The 18584-nt window shown below is 54.7% G+C and overlaps 1 protein-coding gene across 2 annotated transcripts in view; it reads right to left on the bottom strand.

Moving 5' to 3' along the window:
* Positions 1-18370, bottom strand: part of SH3GL1 (SH3 domain containing GRB2 like 1, endophilin A2) — a 30838-nt gene extending 12468 nt beyond the window's left edge. For both annotated transcript variants that reach the window (XM_062596045.1, XM_062596046.1), the window contains exon 1: positions 18260-18370. In XM_062596045.1, coding sequence (XP_062452029.1) covers positions 18260-18304 — 45 coding nt within the window. In that variant the 5' untranslated portion in view covers positions 18305-18370. The remainder of the gene's footprint in view (positions 1-18259) is intronic.
* Positions 18371-18584: the final 214 nt, after the last annotated feature.

Here is an 18584-nt window from a genome sequence, read left to right as displayed (position 1 = left end):
CTGCGGCGCCGAGCACGTACGTCTGCGCTCGGGACACGGCTCCGGCTCAGAAGCCGCCGGCGTCTCGCTGGTGAGAAGCCTGCAGCCGTTCGAAGCCGCAGAGGCAGCGCAGAGGCAGAGGCTCGCGGAGAGCACAGCGCCCTTCTGACTGACTGCTCAGCACCGAGCAACGGCGGCATAAATCCCCGCAGGGCCAAAACCCCCCGGAGCAGCGGTTCAGCGAGGCTGACGAACAAGGGAACGGCCCTTCTGGGCCTCCCTTCACCAAGGAAAGCCTTTCCCCCCCCTTTTTTTTTTCTTCCTCTTTCTGAGGCAGTGCAATTCAGCGGGGGACCCGAGATGCCACACAAAGAGGCACTGCCGCGTTTCACCCCTGACATTTAGATAGCAGGGGGAGAGAACAGGATTGCTGCATTCCTGGTTTGCCCGACACGACTCTCCAACTCCGGATTTCATTCTCCTGCTTAATCCTCGGACGGGTTTTTACGTGTCTCCAACCCCACAAAGGTGCGTGCGCGCTGCCGGAAGCGGCAGAGCCCTCCTAATCTCATCGGCTTTTTCCTGCTGCCTGGAAGAGGAAGGCAAAAGTGCAAGGAAAGCAGGAGCCTCCCGCCGGCGCGGAGCTGCGGCCAGAGCGGGAGCAGGCGGGATGGCCCAGCCCCGCGCCCTGCCCCGCCGGCTAGCACCCGAGGGGCGCCCGATGGGGCGCGATCTCCCCACAGCCCCTTGCAGGCGGGCAGAGAGCCAGAGCGGGAATTCGGGCTTTTTTTGGACACCTGCTTCGCGCTCGGGGGTGCCAGCGCACGCTTTTGCGAGCCAGCTCCGAGCCGGGGAGGTACGCGCTGCTCTCCAGACGCACCGCGGCTCCCGAGCAGGAAAAAAACACGCAGCAGTTGCTCTGCTTCCCAGGCCCCACGAGGGTAAGGTCACCAGAGCAAAAGACATCGGCTCCCGGCCGCGACGGCCTGCTCCTGCGCTCCCAAGCCGAAAGGCCGCTTGTCCCGCAACCTCCGCAGCCAGAAAGGGGCTGAAGAGGGGCTGAAAGCACTTGCACCAAGGCTGCACCTCTGGAAACGGCTGTTGTTCTTCAACGCACCTGGGAAGGGGATGAATCTCCCGTGCAATTCCACTCCCGCTTTCCTCCACCCGTCCGCCCACACATTTCCAACCCAGAAGGCTGCAAACAACCCTCTGACAGGGAGCTCCGCTGCAGGCAGAGGCTGCGTGCCACGTCAAACGCACTGATCGCCACCGCGGTCTCGGAGGCTCAACACCCTCCCAGCAAGCCGAGAGACGTGAAGGAGGAAAACTCGCTTGCAGACTAATTTAATCCTCCTTTTGACGTCCGAGAAACGCTCCTGGAGCCCTGCTGTGAGGGAATAATAAGATTGAGGCTTTCTCCCTGCTGCCTCTAATTAAACTGGGAGGCTTCATCACAGGAGGAAGGGAAGAGGGACCGTGTGCCATCCACAGCAGCTCCGTCCCTAGCCCCACACTCTCAAATCCGTCAGGCAGGAAGACAAACTACTGCAAACTCCCCCCTCACGCTAGCCAAGACACGAGCCAGGAGAAGCCCTCGTTGTTTAACCTAGAGCTCCACGGTGCAATCGGAGGCCAAATTTCCAAGTGCCACATTGTGCTTCTCATCACACTGCTTGCAAAGAGCCTGCAAATGCTGGCAAGGATGCGGACGCCTTATCTCGGGAACAGGGGCAAACGGCAGCATTAATTGCAGGCTCTGCTTGCAGGCTGGGAGCAGAAGTTTCCGTACGCTGACAGAGAGCCCAGCTTGGCCTAAATGAACTGGTGAAACACTGCTGGTGCCCACCTCCGCTGCCAGCTCCCTCCGTGGAGCAGCTCCAGCGCCTTTTTGAGGATGTAGTGAAGGTGGAATGGGGACAATTCTTCACCGCTTTATTTTTTTAAGCTGCCAAGCACAGTCTCGGCATATGCCAGTCTCCCCCGGTTGGAGACCGAACCTCAAATGTTGGAACTGGACCGATGTGAACCCAGGGAAGGGAGAGTGCAAGGCAAGCTATGAAAATAGTTAACTGAATTCAGCAGGCCAAACAGTCTGTTTTAGTCTTATGCTCCCAAGTGCATCAGCTGGCTCAGTGCAGGCGATGAGAATGAGCTCTGGTTTCTCCAATCTCCCCCGCTGCCAGGACGGGATGCACACGAAAACGATAAACCCGCAGCAAGCACTGCTGCAGCCCAGGGAGAGACAGGGCACAACGGCAGAGCCAAAGCCCACGGCTGCAGCCCGCAGCAGCCAAAGCTGAATGCTTCCCAGAGCAAATATTAGCACAAGACGATACAGCTGGGCGTTACGGACCAGCGAGATAAAATCGCTTTGAACCAGGACGGCTGTTTACCTGCAACGGGCGCGCGGTGCGGCCGCAGGCAGAGGGAAGGGGCAGGCGCGTTCCAGCAGAGGAGCTGGCAATCGGTTCCTCGCTTCGCATCCGTTCAAACGGGCCCTAGATAGCTGCGACCTGAGATCAGAGAGGTGCGTTTAACGCAGTCGTGTCGGACGGCCCCCCAGGAGCGCTAATCCGGAGGGGCAGGACACGGCTCGGCTCCCGCTGCCGCCGTCTCTCGCTGCTAGGGCTGCTCCCGACCGCGTCTCCCCCCTGCTGCAGCCCCCCGCCGCGGCGCGGGAACGCGAACGCTCGCCATGCCCTCTCGCTGTTTCAAGCCTACGGAAGGGCTGCGCACGGGGGAAGATATTTGGAAGTGAAAAACATATTGTTTAAACTAACTACGGCAGCAGGAGCTTGGCTACAGGGAGAGGCAGGAGCGACCTGTGCACGCGCAGGGTAAAGAGAGGCAGGACGGAGAGGGCTCCTCTTTTGCAGCGGTAAGTGGGGGAGAAACGTAAGCTCAAGGGTAAGTTGAGAGCCTTTGCCAGGCTATCACACAAAATCCACCTGTCCTTCCAGTCCGACATCCTCAGAATCCTCTATTCTTTCATCTGATTTATGTAACTGCTACTCAACTCCAGGACAAGCTCCCAGGGGAGGTAAAAAAAAAAAAAAAAAAAAAAGCAGATCTCCATCACCGGGTATCCTTACGCAAAGCGGAGAGGGATGAATCAGACAGACAGGCAGCAGTCACTCGACGCTGCCCACGCAACGACCGAAACCGAACGGGATGCCAAAGGCAAGACGCAGGACCCCGGCACACCTACGCAGCCCCGCGGCTGCGCCTCCCTCCTCGCAGTAACGTTCCCACCAGGAGCCGGGAACACGAGGCCGTAGCCAGCCCGTTTCACCGCAGAGCAGCGCGGCCTCGTATTTAGGGGCATCGAGTGCCGGACGGGGTTTTGGGAGCACCAGAGGCGGCCCAAGGCCGGAAGGTGGGCGAGGAAGCCCACCTGCACGCCTGCTCCCTGGGCCATCCTCGTCTGCCCAAGCCGCGCATACGGCAGCCTGAAGTCGGCCTCTTTTTCTGCTGCTAAGCAAATTTCCCATGGAATTTTACATACCCAATTTTGATATTCTGCTCCCTGGCCTTTAAATATGTTCCAACAGGAAACAAACTTCGCCCAGCGCAGGGCCTGACTCCCTCCTCCGGCCTCAAACAAACAAAACACACCAAGAGAAGCACAAAAATGGTGTATTTTTTAAAAAAACTTGTGTTCTTTTTCCATCACAAATTGCCTTATTTATAGTACATCAAATACATGCAATCATTGCATTCAAAACGGTTGCCCACAGTATAACAAAAACGTTCTCCTTCCACAGGCTGGCGGATCAAAGCCTTCCTCCTCCCTGAGCACCGGCGTCTCACCAGAAAGTTCCCTCTGCAAAATGAAAACCACAGCCGAGCAAACAGACAAGCCGCGCTACCCTTCATTAAAAGCTCCCTTCATTAGAAAAGAGCAAGTTCAGTGGAAAAAGCCAGCCGACAAAATAATTGCAAAGGTGGTGTAAACGTTTTGAAACCAAGAGGAACGAGGCTTTAGCGCAGCACCGAACGCCGGCAGACAGACGTGTAGAACAAGCAGTTAAGGGAAAACTGCTGCGAACAGACGCCGAGATTGCTAGGGCCCAACTTCTCTTGCACGCAGGACATCTTGGTGGGCTGTTCCTGTGAAAGCTAAATAAAGCCATCTTCACTGCTCCAGCTCAGCAAGGCATGACTCCCTGGAATTAAGCGTAATTTTAGGTCATCTTCACGGGTAGCTTTATCATCACAGTATCAGAAGCAGGCTGGGCAGTCACAGCTCCACAGACCCAAGCTGATAATTTGCTCTGCCACCGCGTGTGTATTTAAGATTTAAAATAGCCCTGCAGTAAATAGACCTGGTTACTTGGCCGCAGTCACAGGGCTCTCCTGTTCTGGGAGCTGGCGGTGGCAAGGGTGGAGAGCCCCTAGAAGGTCTCCTCGAGATGCGCTCTGTTTCTGCAGCGTGTTTGGGATAAGCAGAAGCTCGGCAGCACTGGAATCCAGCTACGGCAGGTCTGGAAAACATTCAGGGGTTTTCCCCACATGCCCTGCAAGTCTCTGCCACCGCGCTGGGGACTAAAGACTCCTCGTCGAACCAGCTCGCGCAGGGAGGTGTCTCACAGCCCCCGGCAATCCCCTAGCAGATTTTTACAGGGAGGAGGCACGCGTTTGATGTTCTACTGGTTCCTGCCAACATAAAACATCTCATGAGAGTTTAATTGTCACCTTCTTGGCGTAATCCCTGGAAACAAGGCAAGATTGGAAGGTGCGAGCCAAACAGCAGACACCAGTCGGGATCCACACCACGAGTATGTTGAGACAACCCCTTGCCTTTTCTCCCATATCCCTGTTTCCTGCTGCTCACAAATGTCTGGGCAGCAGCTCGGCGCGTCTCCAAATCCCAGCCTCGAGGACAGCGAGCACCGTGTGGTTGGGAACTGGAGAGAAAGGCGATGTGCTGGGGAGCAGCCACAGCTGGCATCACCCACTGCTAGCGTTACACTGTGCGTGCGGGAGAAACCGCCTTTTTTTTCCCAGCTAGTTTGCAGTTCCTTCTGGTGTCAGCCAGGCCATGTTAGCTTTACATAGGTGACTGGCTATTAACCTCCTTAGAGGCTTTTAAACTATCTTTGATAACAATTTAACAGTATTTTTATGGAAGATATCCCTTCTTAAGCAAGCATGTTACCGAGAAACAGCAGACGTCCCAGTTTAACCAGAGATCAGCCTGCCCACGGCAAAGCACACGATAATCTGAGCGACTTCTTCCCCACCTACTTTAAAGAGAAGAAAACAGACCTAAGTGCTTATTGCATTGACCAAGGGATGAGGAATTCTGCCGTGCCTCCTCACGAAGAGGAAGGCAGATGCCTTGGTGAACCTCCATGCTCCAAAGAGCTGCTTCTGGGGGCTCTTGCAAGGCTGGGCACTGCCTTACACCCGCTGGATTTTCTCACCCCCCCCCCCAAGCTGCCACTCTAAACAGACAAGACTGCTGAGCACTAGAAGGGGAAAGGGTATGAGAGGAAGTGATTTGCCTACTGTCAAGACCAGGTTCGCAGCAGAGCTAAAAACAGAAGCTTGCCGTGACTCGACAGAGCCCACCTTGCTGTTTTGCACGTCCCAGGGCGGCCGTGGAAGGGCAGGGCAAATCAAAGAAACAGGAACGGGAGCTGGAGATCTCACCTTCCTGCCCGGCAAGGCAAACCACCGCAGCCGGTTCCTAGTGTCCGCCCTGCCACCGACCTGCCCTATTTCTGGGCACGTGGACCTCACAGCTCCTCCAGCACCCAGAGTCCCGAGTCTCCCTGCTGAACAGCTTGCATTAGCATTTTTACTCTATTCCCCAGCCCTCAGTCTTTCCCTGAACTTCCTTGCCTTTCCTCCTCCTGTTTCCTTCCTTCAGGGAGAGGGCTAGTCCCTTCCAAGACTTATCACCCAAGCACTAGCGACGTACTTGTGCCAACGCACGCAGAGGTGATACCGCTACCTTCAGCCATATGCACTAGATAAACATGCCTGGGAACAAACTGAGCCATCCACCCCCTTACCATCTGAAACGGGATCTGGCTGCTCTCTACCCTACGCCAGAGCACGGCTGCTCTTGATTTTTAGCAAGAGGGACAGTAAGGTCAGCACAGAACAAGACGGAGCTCCAACCCTTTCCTCCTGACAAAGCAGGATACCTTCAAAGTGACCCCAGGTTCTACGCTCATCACGTAGAAACCGCAGAGAAAGAGCTGCCGCATGCAGCGACAGCTTTCCAGGGAGCCACCTGCCAAATCACCTACTCGGAGCGCTATCGAATGACTCATCTCCAACCAGCAGATGGGCTCAGAGGAATGAGGACAGCATGAATTAAAAAAATGTAACTTAAGTAGGAGCCAGCAGGCCAAATGCAAAGAGCTGAGGCTGGAGAAGGGCACATACGCTGCAATGCAGCCACTGCCGCTGCCCGCTTGCTCGGGGCGTTCGTCCTTTCCCTGCCTGCAGCCTGACGACAAGATTTAAAACCCTGGCTGTGCTCCCTGTTTACAGGGCCCTTCGCCCTGCTCTGCCTCAGCAGCAAACTCCAGCAAAGCCCCTCTGCATTTAACACACCCGCAGCGTAACAACGCTTCCAGGAACAGCCACTGCCTTATCCACCCCACAACCCAGAACCAGCCCAGAGACCTACCCTTGACTCCTTCACACCCTCAAAACCCCCTCTCTGCTCACCGGCTGCCCGTTACAGGCACAAAAAGCCTTTCCAAGAGTGTTTCGTGCTTGTCAGCATCTCACTGCTCTCCAAGCTACTCTTTCACCAGGAGAAAAACGGTGCCTCCTTGTTCTTTCCCGAAGAGATGCCGACAGCTCGGCCTCGCCTTGGCTAATGCCAAGCCAGGAAAGGGCACTGGGGATGGTTTGGAGAACGGGCACAACACTGCTTTGAAAGGAGATGCACATCGGAGAAGAAAAAGTTTCAACACTTATCTCTAATTCTGGGCAGACACCCGAAATGTTCTTACCACATGAAAGTAGGCACCTCCCAACAGTCAGCAATAACGATTTGCATCAGAAACTTTTTCCCCTATTATTAGTTATTTCTCTCATGCTCTGTACCAACTGATATAATTTCTATTCAGCTGGGGAAAAAAAATGGGTCAAGTTAACAGTGAAAACAAAAACTCCTCTCTGGCACTGGCATTGCTCTTCTCTTCGCCCATTTGCTATGACTGTGGCAGCTCAGAGGAGGAAGCACTCTAAACCAAGGGGAAACATGAAATATTTGCCTCGCATCCAGATTTCCTGCCCAGCCTCCCCATGTCCCATTAGGCCACGAGGCTCTCGGAAGAGCCTCAGTTAATCCTGGCCTGGCTTTTCCAGATTTGCTGAGCAATCATTTCCCAGCAACTCCACTAGGCATTTGCGCACCCGGGGGAGAAGCGGGGCGGACGCGCCGAGCTGCTCATTAGATACAGCATAAAAGCACAAAGCGTTGTCACTGAAGTGCCTCCGGGTAATTACAAGCACTGGTTTCCGCTTGCCTCTTTTGCCAAAAATTAGCACAGCTTCACCGACAAGCCAAGGAGGACAACAACCAGAGGCCCCATCGTTTTCCAGCGTACGCAGAATCAGCATCAACAGTCCACCTGCAGCCTGCATGCTGCTCTTAAGGACTTCACAAAAAGCAATGGGGGGGGGGGGGAAGGAGAAAAAAAAAAGGAAAGGTATCCTCAGGAGAGCTTACAACACTGGCATCTCCCCTGGGAAAACACACCAGGCAAAGGGCAACCTGCAAGCTGCGCCTGAAAACCACAGCAGGCAGAACTTGGGCTCCTGTGCAAACAGAGATGGATGAAAAATACTTCCCTGGGGCACAGGACTCCCCTTGGCTTCACCAAGCAGAAGCCCAGAACCGCCACCATAGAGGCCAGGCCCTATCCAAGATCCAAGGAGGCGGAAAAACGTCCCAATCTGCAGCACGATGAGGCCAAAACAGGCTGGTGGGACGCGCTGGAAGGCAGCTCCGCAGGAAGTTTTTCTAGTTGTGGTGGCATTTGGGTTTAGATGGGAGATGACATTAGTGAGTTCAGGGAAGAGTCAAGGGGAGTAACCCGAAAGGTTTACCGGCACAGGGAGACTCAAAACTTGAGTTGAGAAGTAGCTCAACTCTTTACAAAGGAAGGCAAAAACCCCTCTTATAGATTTAAAGGGGAGCAGGGAGAGGTCGGTGCTGGGCACTTTCAACATCTTCTTAATACGGAGAGCGTTAGCCAAATGAAAACTACAGGACAGACCTAACGGCATCTCAGCGTACACAAACATCAAAGGGGGAGAGAAATAATTCAGACTGCTATAAATATACACTCTCCTTTGTTAATGTGAATACTAGGAAAAGCTTAGCGGCTATCACACCAGAGCACAGCATCCTAAGGAAAAGGAGAGGGGGAACGAGAACGAGGGAAGAGACGTTTGCGAGACCTCAGCAGGGAACAACCTGCCAACGGCACGATGGACCGGATCAGCCCTCCTCTCCTGTGCCGGTTCCTCCAAGAGCTCGGCACGGGGGACTTCTCCGCATCCAGGTACTCTGCTGTGTTCCACGGGACGACGCTGAACCCATGCGCTTTCTTTGCTATGTACCACTAACACTTGCCAACGCTCATTTTGGAATCGTTTAAATGGGAAGAGCTCTGCCAGCCCTTCGCAGTTTACCTTCGTTCTGAAGACGACGCTGTCGATGCGTCACTACAGCTTCTCTGCCTTGCGGCTAGAGCAGTAGGTGCATCAGGACCTCTGGCAGCTCACACTGAGATTATATTATCCCTTCAGAGCACAAAAATACAGATTCCCTCAGTCTTTAGAATTCATTCAATACAATTAGGAGGAGCTTTACTGTAGATGAGAATAGCTCATCTGGCTATGATGAGAAGAGCAACATCTGGCGCTCCAGATTTGAGCCTGCCCAGTGCCCCGTAAGTCCTCCCAAAAGCATGTGCACAGACACGCGTCAGCAACAAACAAGATGGTTTTCTAAAATGCTTCACCATTTAGCGATAAAGTGAAGACGATCGGGGAGAAAAAAAACTTTTGGCAAGAACAGCACCTTCTTACTCAGTGGATTTGCTTTGTGGGTGGAAAACCGTTCACCATTTTTCTGCTCATTTTATCACGAAGATGGCAAGATTACTTTTAAATATAGCTAGTCCCATAAAGCCAAAACAAATTTGGTTAAGAAAATGGTTAGTAAATTATCACAGCTGAATAAAGTCTGGGCCAAAGAGAACACACAGCCTGGTTTGCAAGTTCTTGGATGAATTATGAAGCATTTTCTCAATTTAAAAAAGCCCTTTAAAGCTTTAATCATGCAAATTTTATCCTCTGTCTGAAAGATGGAATTTCATTATGGAGATGTGCTTAACCGTTTCTTTCTTTTTGAGCAGAAGCGCAAGCTAATTAGTGATGCTATCACAAATTTTATTAACAGCCAGTTAATGTGAGATAGGAAGATTCCAAAAATTCCCAGTGGCTTCAAAAGCGAAAGACGACTTTGAGCGAGAAGGTGCCGGCACCAAAGCTAATCACGCGAGCCGCAGCCTAGGAGGCTCCTCCTGGGAGAAAGAGCAGCCGGGCTCTCGCCGGACCCCGTCCGCCACGAAAACCGTGCCGCCCCTGGAGAGGATCCAGGGAACAGCTTGTTTATCCCCCCTAACGTAGGGGCGGCCGAGCGCGGCCCTTTCCTGTCAACAGGAACCTGCTCCTGGAAGCGACGGATTGCAGTTTAAAGGGATGGGGGGGGCGAGGGGAAGAGGGAGAGGAAACCTTTTTTTTTTTTTTTTTTTTTAATATTGCTAATTACTGCTTTTATAATCACAGGGAGAGGCCAAGAGGGGGTTGATGCTTGCGCTAAGTCACGTCATGCAGAAGCTTGTTACGAGAGAGGCTCAGCGACGCCGCAGGGCATTTCCAACCCGAAGGCGCTGGATCCTGCCCCAGACGTGACTCAGCTGCTCCCCCGCCGCGGGGTCCGACTCCCGGACGGGGACCCACGGCCACGGTGAGGGGCGCAGCTCTGCAGCGGGTACCGCCGCCGCCGGGCCAGCGGCTCCGGACCCGGCAGGCCACGCAGACGGTCTAAGCAGCGGGCGGCAGAACGGGGCGGCAAGGCCGGCAGCACGGCCCTCCGCAAGGCGGGGGGCTCCCGGGGCAGCGTCAGGGCCCGGGCGCACCGCAGAGCCGCCGTGCGCGAAGGTGCAGCCACCATTACAAACCCGAGACCTTCTGGGTTACGGAGTGATTTATTCGTGATCTTTTCAGGAGTTTGGCAGCTGGCTCGGGAGGTGCAAACCAGCAGCGTTCGCTGCACGGGGCAGGGACGCGCCGCGTCCCCGCGGGCTGAGCTCTCGGTGGGCACCGCGATAGCCCCCCACACCCCGCTCTTAACGCAGCGCACACACGCACACACACACAGTCTCTCTCCTGCGTTTTCTAGCAAAATCACCCAAGAGATCTTTCCTAGGGCCCTCTTCACGTGAGTCCTCCAGCTCTCTGCGAGCCCCCGCTGTACACCGCAGCGGACTAACGCGAGATGCAAGCTCCCGCGCGGCACGGGCTGCTCGCAGGAGCCGGGCGGGAGGCGTCAGAGCCGACTCTTCCTCCCGCCAAACACGCTCACAAACCCAAACACACGCAGCTGCTACCTCAGCACCGGAGGGGCGCAAACGGGGAACCGCTTCCCTTCGGCTAACGCCAACTTCTGCAAAAGAGCCTGCAGCCTCCCCTGGAGGGGCACGGGCCCGTCCAGGCAGCCCGCAGCTTTGCCTCCACTTCTCATCAGCATTTCCGCAGCCTCGGACGCGGGCATCCGCCCCGCTCCCCGCGCAGCGGAGCCTCCCGCAGCCCCGCTGCGGTATCTGCCGTCCCTCCAGGTTCACCACCCATCTGCTGGGGGTGGGATGGTGCTCCGAGCCCTGGCAAAAGGCACCGGCGTATGGAGAATGGGGGAGAGAAGGAACAAAAAGCGTGCTAAAGAAATGATTCAGCTTTTACAAGCCAGCCTGCCTGACCTCATCCTTATTTTGCTCTTTCCCAGGAGGGAAGTATTGGCAAGGAGAAGTGGGAGGAAGGATTTCCTTCCACGGCATCCAGAAACCATCCCCCTCGGCACTGTCCTGCTTCTTACGCTTTCAACAGTTCACCCATAACCTAACCTGTTACAACAGATAGTTAGATAAATAAATAATTTTAGACAGAAAGCCCCAAGGCAGAGAGGCAGGCATTGCCTTGCAGAGCGAGACGAGGATGAGGAATCAGCGCTCCTGAATTCTGCACGATCCCTCCACAGCCTTGAGTGAGTCACGTATCCTTCCCGCGTCCCAGATTCCCCTGGCCGTAAACACGGGATAATACTTTCCCTGTTTAACATTAAGAACGAAGGGGGGTAAACCGGGTAGGGTAAGGAGAGCTGGAGTTTTCCATTTTTGCCTTCAAGAAACAGAGCTCTCAATACTGTTAGAGCCTAAAGGCTGTGAAAGCAATCTTAAATAAAATAAAATAAAATAGAAAGCCAAGTTAAAGTAACGGACACAGAGACATGAACCATCCCCTGCCTGTGGCTCCAGACAGGCTGAACAATACTGAGAAAGCTCCACACTGCCCCATCCGGGGGGCTGCCAGCTCAGCTCCGACAATAATTAACCGCCAAAACAATGTTGCCGTACCAGGTATTTCATCGATAACAAATCATGCAAGACAGGAGAGGGCATTAATATTAAAAGTAGCCTGCATACAGTCCTTTCAGCCAGACGAGACAGCAAGTATTTACACAAGTGTTCAACCAGGTCAGGAGGAAGCATCCACCGGGTCGAGTCCCCCCGCTCAGAGCTTTGCCGAGAGCAGAGTACATCTATTTTCCCTGCTTTTTCACCTGCCCTAGACCGATCTGCAAACACATGCATCATTTAAACACCGATCCCCAGCGACAGCAAAGAGTTCAGGGCTGCAGCACGTCAGATGAGGATGACTGCTACAACCCGGCTAAGGCCAGCGTGCTGCGCACTGCAAGGCTGCCGCGCCGCAGAGCGGACGTCACGCTGCGCCTAGGCGAATCCAGCTCTCCTCCAGCCCTCGGCCTCAGGAGCACATCAGTGTTCGAAGGCAACCCAGGGAGGCTGCAGGGGACTCCAGCCCGGGTTAACATTCATGGAACGAACACCAGGTGCCGTGGGAGTCTGGCAGAAATCAGCACAATCCCTCGGCTCCCTAGTTCAAATTCTCATTTATAGATAAGGCACTTCGAGCCCAACGCTGCCAACCACTTCTTCAGCAATTACCTGTTCTTCATGCCACCACGACATCCAATCTCCATTCTGCCTTTGTCACCACCCAATAGCACTCCCTACATCAAATCTGGCCCTGAGCTGCCTGCAGGTCCTGAGGAGAGACTTGCAAGTAAAAATTGAAGGATTCGTTATTCTGGGTTTGAAACAAGAAGGTAACACAACAGAACTAAAAGAGAAGTTGACGTGCATATTGTTATGAGGACAAGACAGAATTAAAGGCAGTCTTCTGCAGAAACTCCTCCTGCTCTGAATTGAATGGACCAACTGGAGTATCAGGTAAAACATCGGAGTCTGCAAGCTGCCGTGGCTGCCTCTGAGTCAGCAAACACAGCAGAAAAGCCACGGAGTGACCCGCCTGGAAGATCTGGCTTCTCCACTGGCAGCTCCAGGTGCTCTCCGGGGTGAAGTCTCGATCCTGCTCTACTAGCAAGAGCTTCCCTACCTGATGTACAGGACTTCACCCACCGATGGGCCCAGTCAGCCCCTTTGCTGTTTCTAGGTCACCACCTGCACACACGAGTGCCTTGCAGCTCCGAGGTGCGTGAGACAGCTGAAAAGCCATCACTCCGTGCATTCTGACTCCACTCTTGGCCCAACTATTTGCTGGAGGATTCAAGCAAAGCCAGTGTGAAGTTCTCATGTCATTGCAGAGCACAGACTGCCTTGTTTGGGGGGACGCAGGGGGGCTCTGTCCCCACTTTGGGGTTCTTGGGTGCTGGCCGCTGTCCGTAGAGCCCCAGCTCACATTCACTGACCGAAGAGAAGCAGCAGGTAGAGGAATCTCTGCCTAGCTGCTTGCCACTCCTGTGCTGGTAACTGCCCCCTAGCACGATCAGCAATGGGAACGTGGCCATCTCCACTGCTCTTGGAGTTGGCAGCTCAACTCGACCCTAGTGTCATCCACAGCCTCAACTCCGCCAACGGTTAGTTTGAGATAAAACGTGCACACGAACTCCAGGTGGGGCATGCTCCAACAGAGCAGGAGCAACCTACAGCTGGAGGGCAACCACAATCCAAAACATCTGTAGCAAGGCAGGGCACTGACAGACAAGCTCTGACCAGGGAAATAGGCCACCGCGGGTTTTGTTTTCCAGTGTAAAAGGTTATCCTGCACACTGCGCAGCCTGTTTCCCTTCTAGCAAGCGAGCCCATGCTGCAGAGCATGCTTGCGACAGCCAGAGAAACCCACCGCCCAGCTGTGCACAGAGCAAAGGAAACGAGTGGAAAGACATCCTCCGAGCAAAATCCCAAGGAGGCCAAAGGGAAGGAGAGACACCCTCCGCCCTGCCAGCTGTTCTCTCCCACAGCCACGAAACAGCCTCATGCAGCACGTCTAGGACCAGACATTCATCTGCTTCAGCCTTTTAAGCAGATGCTGTCATGTTGCAATACCTGGACACCAAGTGGAGGGACAAGAAGTTCTCGGGACTCACTAACTACTGGCTGGACAACACGTGCTGCAGGCGCACAGGCCTTGGAAACTGTTTGACCCTTCTGAGATGAAATGACCATCATGGGCTGCAAAGCATACCCCAAGCTCTCAGATGAGGGGGAAAGAAAGTGCTAGCTATTCATGTTCAAAAGCATCTTCAGAAGCCTCGAGAGCAATCACCAAACTTGGGAAAAAGCACGTATGTGAAGGGCTTGTCGGTTTTAATTAGCACTCCCTTTTCCTCCTCTCAGAAAACGGCCTTTGTATTGCACGTGTGGAGGAGGATATTGCTGGTCTTTGTGTCAGGCCAGGACTAACTGTCCTCGCTCCTCAAACCCTGCAAAGGGAAGAGGATGTTATCCTACGGTGCAGAGGGCTGCCTTGCTACGCGACATACTGCAGCTTTTGACATAACCACTACTTGCTGCTGTGACCTGCAGCTGGAGATCACAAACTCTGGGGGCAGCCAGCTAGCAGCAGGAACCCCTGGATGCAGCAGAATACAGTCTGTTGCTTGCCACTCTAGTTTAAGTCTGAGCAGGTTTAGCAAGGCTTGGACCACACAGACCTTGGATGATGCTAATCCCGTTCTGCATGACACCGGCGCCTACAGCTGAGCACCAGCTTGTCATCTTTCCAGGCGGAGTGCAATCCTTGCTTAAGCCGAACCTGCTTTCCAAACCAAACTACCGACACGTCCACTAATACAAAAACAGGTCTAACGTGTCGCCAGAAGGGCCCTGTTATACCCGAAATGACAGTGTCTGGCAAGTTCATTCTGCTCAGCGCAGAGCAGCCCTCCCGCCCCAGCAGCGGGAAGAAAAGGTTTCTCTTGGAGCCAGCTACGAGGAGCAGCCTGCGTTCATAGTACAGCCTCCGAAGTGCCCCTCGTTCGCCCGAATCAATGTTTGCCAAGGCAGGAGCCACGGAGATATCACGCTGATGCGGGCACTGCTGGCCCAGATCAGACCCATCCCTAGCGAGAAGGGCTGCGCCACTCTTCCGACCTTGGCGTTGTCGCACAGGGTACGACTGCCAGTCAGAGGCAGCTCAGCTCTCGCCGAGGGAGGGGACTTCTTTACCAGCATCACACCCGGCCCAGCTGCCTCCACCCTAGGACTTGTCTCTTCAGAGCTGTGGCAGATAACCTGCTGATAGCAGGTAGTGCCGCCACTCTGCAGCTAAGTAGCACCAAACCCACAAATACACTCAGCTAAGCATCAGACTCGCCAAGGAACAGCAGAGGCACGTTCCTTTGCCCTGCCTGTCCAGCTTGCCTATCTACAAAGCATATCAAGTTATTGTGGTTAATGGAAAGCCTGGCGAATGCTAAACTTTGTGCTTCAGGACTTAAATCAAGGACCTAAGAAAAGCAAGCGGTGCAAGCAAAGCCATTTCTCTACCACAGGGTTTTGCGCCTTCCTGTATACCTGAGCGGCTGCCGTTGGATCAAGGTTGGACGGAGCCCAGGACCGGCCAGGTCTCACATCCCTGGTGCTGACGGAGGCTGCAGTGTGACTTCCCACCTTGCTCCTGGCTCACGGCACTGGGACTCAAAGATGTTGTTGTTTCTTCCTCTCCCTCTTGGGAAAATGTTTTCTAGAGGATTTTTTTTTTCTTTTTTTAAAAATGTACATTTCACTGCGAACTAGCAAAACCTGTTCTGGATGCACACAGAGAACTGTTCACCATCTGTGGCATTTACAAGCAGGACTTCTTCTGCAGGATACCATCTCGGCTCTCTCCCGCGTGTGGGCGCCTGGCAGCCTCACCCAGGGAGCACGCAGACCCACAGAAATCACACAAGTCAGGCCCTCCCGAAGGCAGCAGCGCAGGACCAAGCCCTCTTCACTGCCCGCAGCACCACCCTGCTCTGTCTGGCTCTGGAGGAGGCTGAACTGGCAGCCTCTTCTCGTGGGGAGGCAAGGGGCAAAATCCCACACCCACCGCTAGAGCAATGTAGATTTTCTGAGAGGGTCCTCGCAGGCCTTGGTCCTGGCTACATTTTCTTTCAATTAACAACAGACGTGGAATTAAATGCAACATTTTAGGAAAAATCTTCCACATGTTTGGATTTGGCAGCACCTAATACCTTCAAGAGAGCCAAAAAATAACTAATCTTCCCTCAGCCAAGGAGTGCAAGAGTGGGACTGGTGGAAGGAGGGTGAAAAGGGAAAGTGGAGGAGGAGAACGTAGAAAAACGGTAGAACCAGGACCAATCGCTCCCAGATTGCAGAAAAAGAATCTCTAAAAGCTCAGATACTTCTCCGTGGCTCGGTCACCAGGATGCTCCAAAGGAGCCAGCAGCATCTATCCTCTGAGAGCAGACTGCCTTTCTCTGCTTCCCTGCAAAGTGTGCAATTCACTTCTACAATCATACCACGAATGTTGGCAGCAAGCCCTGCATTAAACTCGATTTGTTCAGATTAAATCAGCTTCTAAACCCCTGCAGTAACACGAGCTGCAAAAGAACTCAAGGTGCAATTGCACACACTCCTTATCTCCCACTTTTTAATATTGCCCTTGAACACAGTGTCTAAGCATTCAAACAGAGTACGTGCATACACACACGATACACAAACAGGCCACCGAGTTTGGATATTCGGGCTATCTCTCAAAGAGCTGCACAAGGTTTAATTTTCCACAAGCAACTAGAATGGCTCCTTTCAAAAGTTACATATGTAACACGAAAACACCTGCAAAGGCCACCTGCAAATTCACCTCAGTTTAAAATAACTCCCTTGCTGAAAGGTTTCATCAGATGTTTTAGGATGACGTATTCAGACTTTAGAATCACATTACTTTTAACTCACAGATGAGCTTTCACCTCTAATTGCCCTGCCACGACAACACTGCAGATCTGCATGAGTAAAATCCTCCAACAGTGAGTTTTCAGCACAACCTTTCCCTGGGAAGTTGTAAAAAACATGATGCAGGGGATTGCTTTTCTACTGTGAGAAAGGGGATGGGGAAACAACTTAAGGAATCTATTATTTTGTTTTGCTGTTTAAGCAAAGTGCTTCTACATAAATACAGCCAAGAAAGGAAGCAACACGTAGCAAACGTATTTGGATCAAGCTTAGAAGCACTGAAACATTATGCCTGGAAAACATACAGAGTCTATTGGTAGATCAGTGCAAAATTCATCTGTCTTAAATTTAAAACAGGGGCACAAAAGCAGTAATTGGGGAAAGTCCGAGCGGTGTTTCTTGCCAGGAAGTTTTGCTGATTCCTGCCTCATTCCAAAAATATGTTTTAAAAAAATCCCAAGCGTTAATTTTGGAAGCATTAAGAAGCACCAGGGTAACTCAGCTTAGTGAGGGATGGGGAATGGCTAGCCCTAACGCAGAGGAAGGGGAACGAAGTGTTTGCGAACTGCATTAGAGGCCAATTCCCCCGCGTTCAGCTGGGGAACATCAGCCCACTGCCAAGCCACGAGGAGCCGTGCCTAAGATCCACTTCTATGAAGATGGAAACGGGATTTTTAGTTCAGGAGCGCCACTTCGAACTATCAATTAAGGAAGGTTTTAAATGGTTTCATTTGGCTAGTAAATCACTAAAAATTGCACCTCTGACAGTTTTTCCAGCATCGCCAGGCCTCCACTTCCTGTGCAGCACATACGCAGCCTGAGAAGCTGGACACCCTCGCTCTGCAAACCACAAAATCCTTTCCTGGTCCTGATGCCAGCTACTATCAAGGAAGCGGGAACTTCCTGAGGTTAGGCTGCAGCTGCGATCCGCCGCTGCTCTCTGCCAGCCCGGGGTCAGGAGGGGCCGGTGATCCCTAGCCGCGACCTCCTCACCTTCTGGCTCCGAATTCTGCTGTGCTGCCGAATTTCAGCTTTTTTTTCTTTTCTTTTTTTTTTTTTTTTTTTTTTTTTTGGTTTTGTGTCCCCCCCCCCCCCTCGCTCCTGGACGCCGTGTGCTGACCCGATGTCTGCTCCAAGAGCATCTCGCAGCTCTCCGGGGCACTGTCACTGCCCCCGACGCCTCTGGGGCGGCGGCGGCTCGTCTGCCGCAAGGCTTCGGGTGCAGAACAAGCTCCCCCCGCGCCGCGGCCGCGGCGAGGACCCCGATGCCAACGCGGAAACGTGACCTCAAGCACCGCCAGACCCGCCGGCACCGCGAGCCCGGCGCAAAGCGAGCGGCCGCGTCGGCGACACGGTCCTCGCCCGCTGCCGCCCGGAGAGCGGCCGAGCCGCGCGGGCTCCGCGCCGGCGGCCCTCGGCCTCCGCGGAGGGCACCGCGAGGGCGCAGCGGCGGGGACCGCGGAGGGAGCGGCGGACGCGGCAGGCCGAGGGGCTCCGGCCCCGGGCCGGGAGCGGCGGGGGGCTGCCGGAGAGGCCCCGGCGACGCCGGCGGGCCCCGCGGAATAACGGCTGGGGGACGGGACACTGCCAAGGAGGGTTAACGGCACCGCACCGGGACACCGGGGGGGGGGGGATAAGGGGGAACGGGGCAGCCCGGAGCCACAGCGGGCGAGCAACGGTCACGGCACCGGGGGGGGGGGGGGGCGGTGTGTTGGGGGGGGTAACGGCGGGCCGGGCCTCACCTGGCTCGCCTTGTAGAACTGCTTCTTCAGCCCCGCCACCGACATGCTGCCGCCTCCGCCGGCCGCGCGCGCACACAGCGGGCGGCGGACGCCTGGCGCGCGCGCGCAACCCGCCCCGGCCCGGCCCGGCCGCTTCCGCCGCCCCGCGGGCCCCGCCCCGCCCCGCGGGACCGGCCCCGCCCCGCTGCCGCCGCCGCGGCGCCCCCTGCCGGCCCGGCGGGGCAGCACCGCCGCCGCCTCGCTGCTCCGCTCCGCGGCGCCCCCTGCCGGCCCGGCGGGGCAGCACCGCCGCCGCCTCGCTGCTCCGCTCCGCGGCGCCCCCTGC

The sequence above is a fragment of the Rhea pennata genome, chromosome 27, assembly GCF_028389875.1.
Source record: "Rhea pennata isolate bPtePen1 chromosome 27, bPtePen1.pri, whole genome shotgun sequence".
NCBI lineage: Eukaryota > Metazoa > Chordata > Aves > Rheiformes > Rheidae > Rhea > Rhea pennata.
Note: the sequence above shows the minus strand (reverse complement) of the source record. Positions and strands in the feature narration are given on the sequence as shown.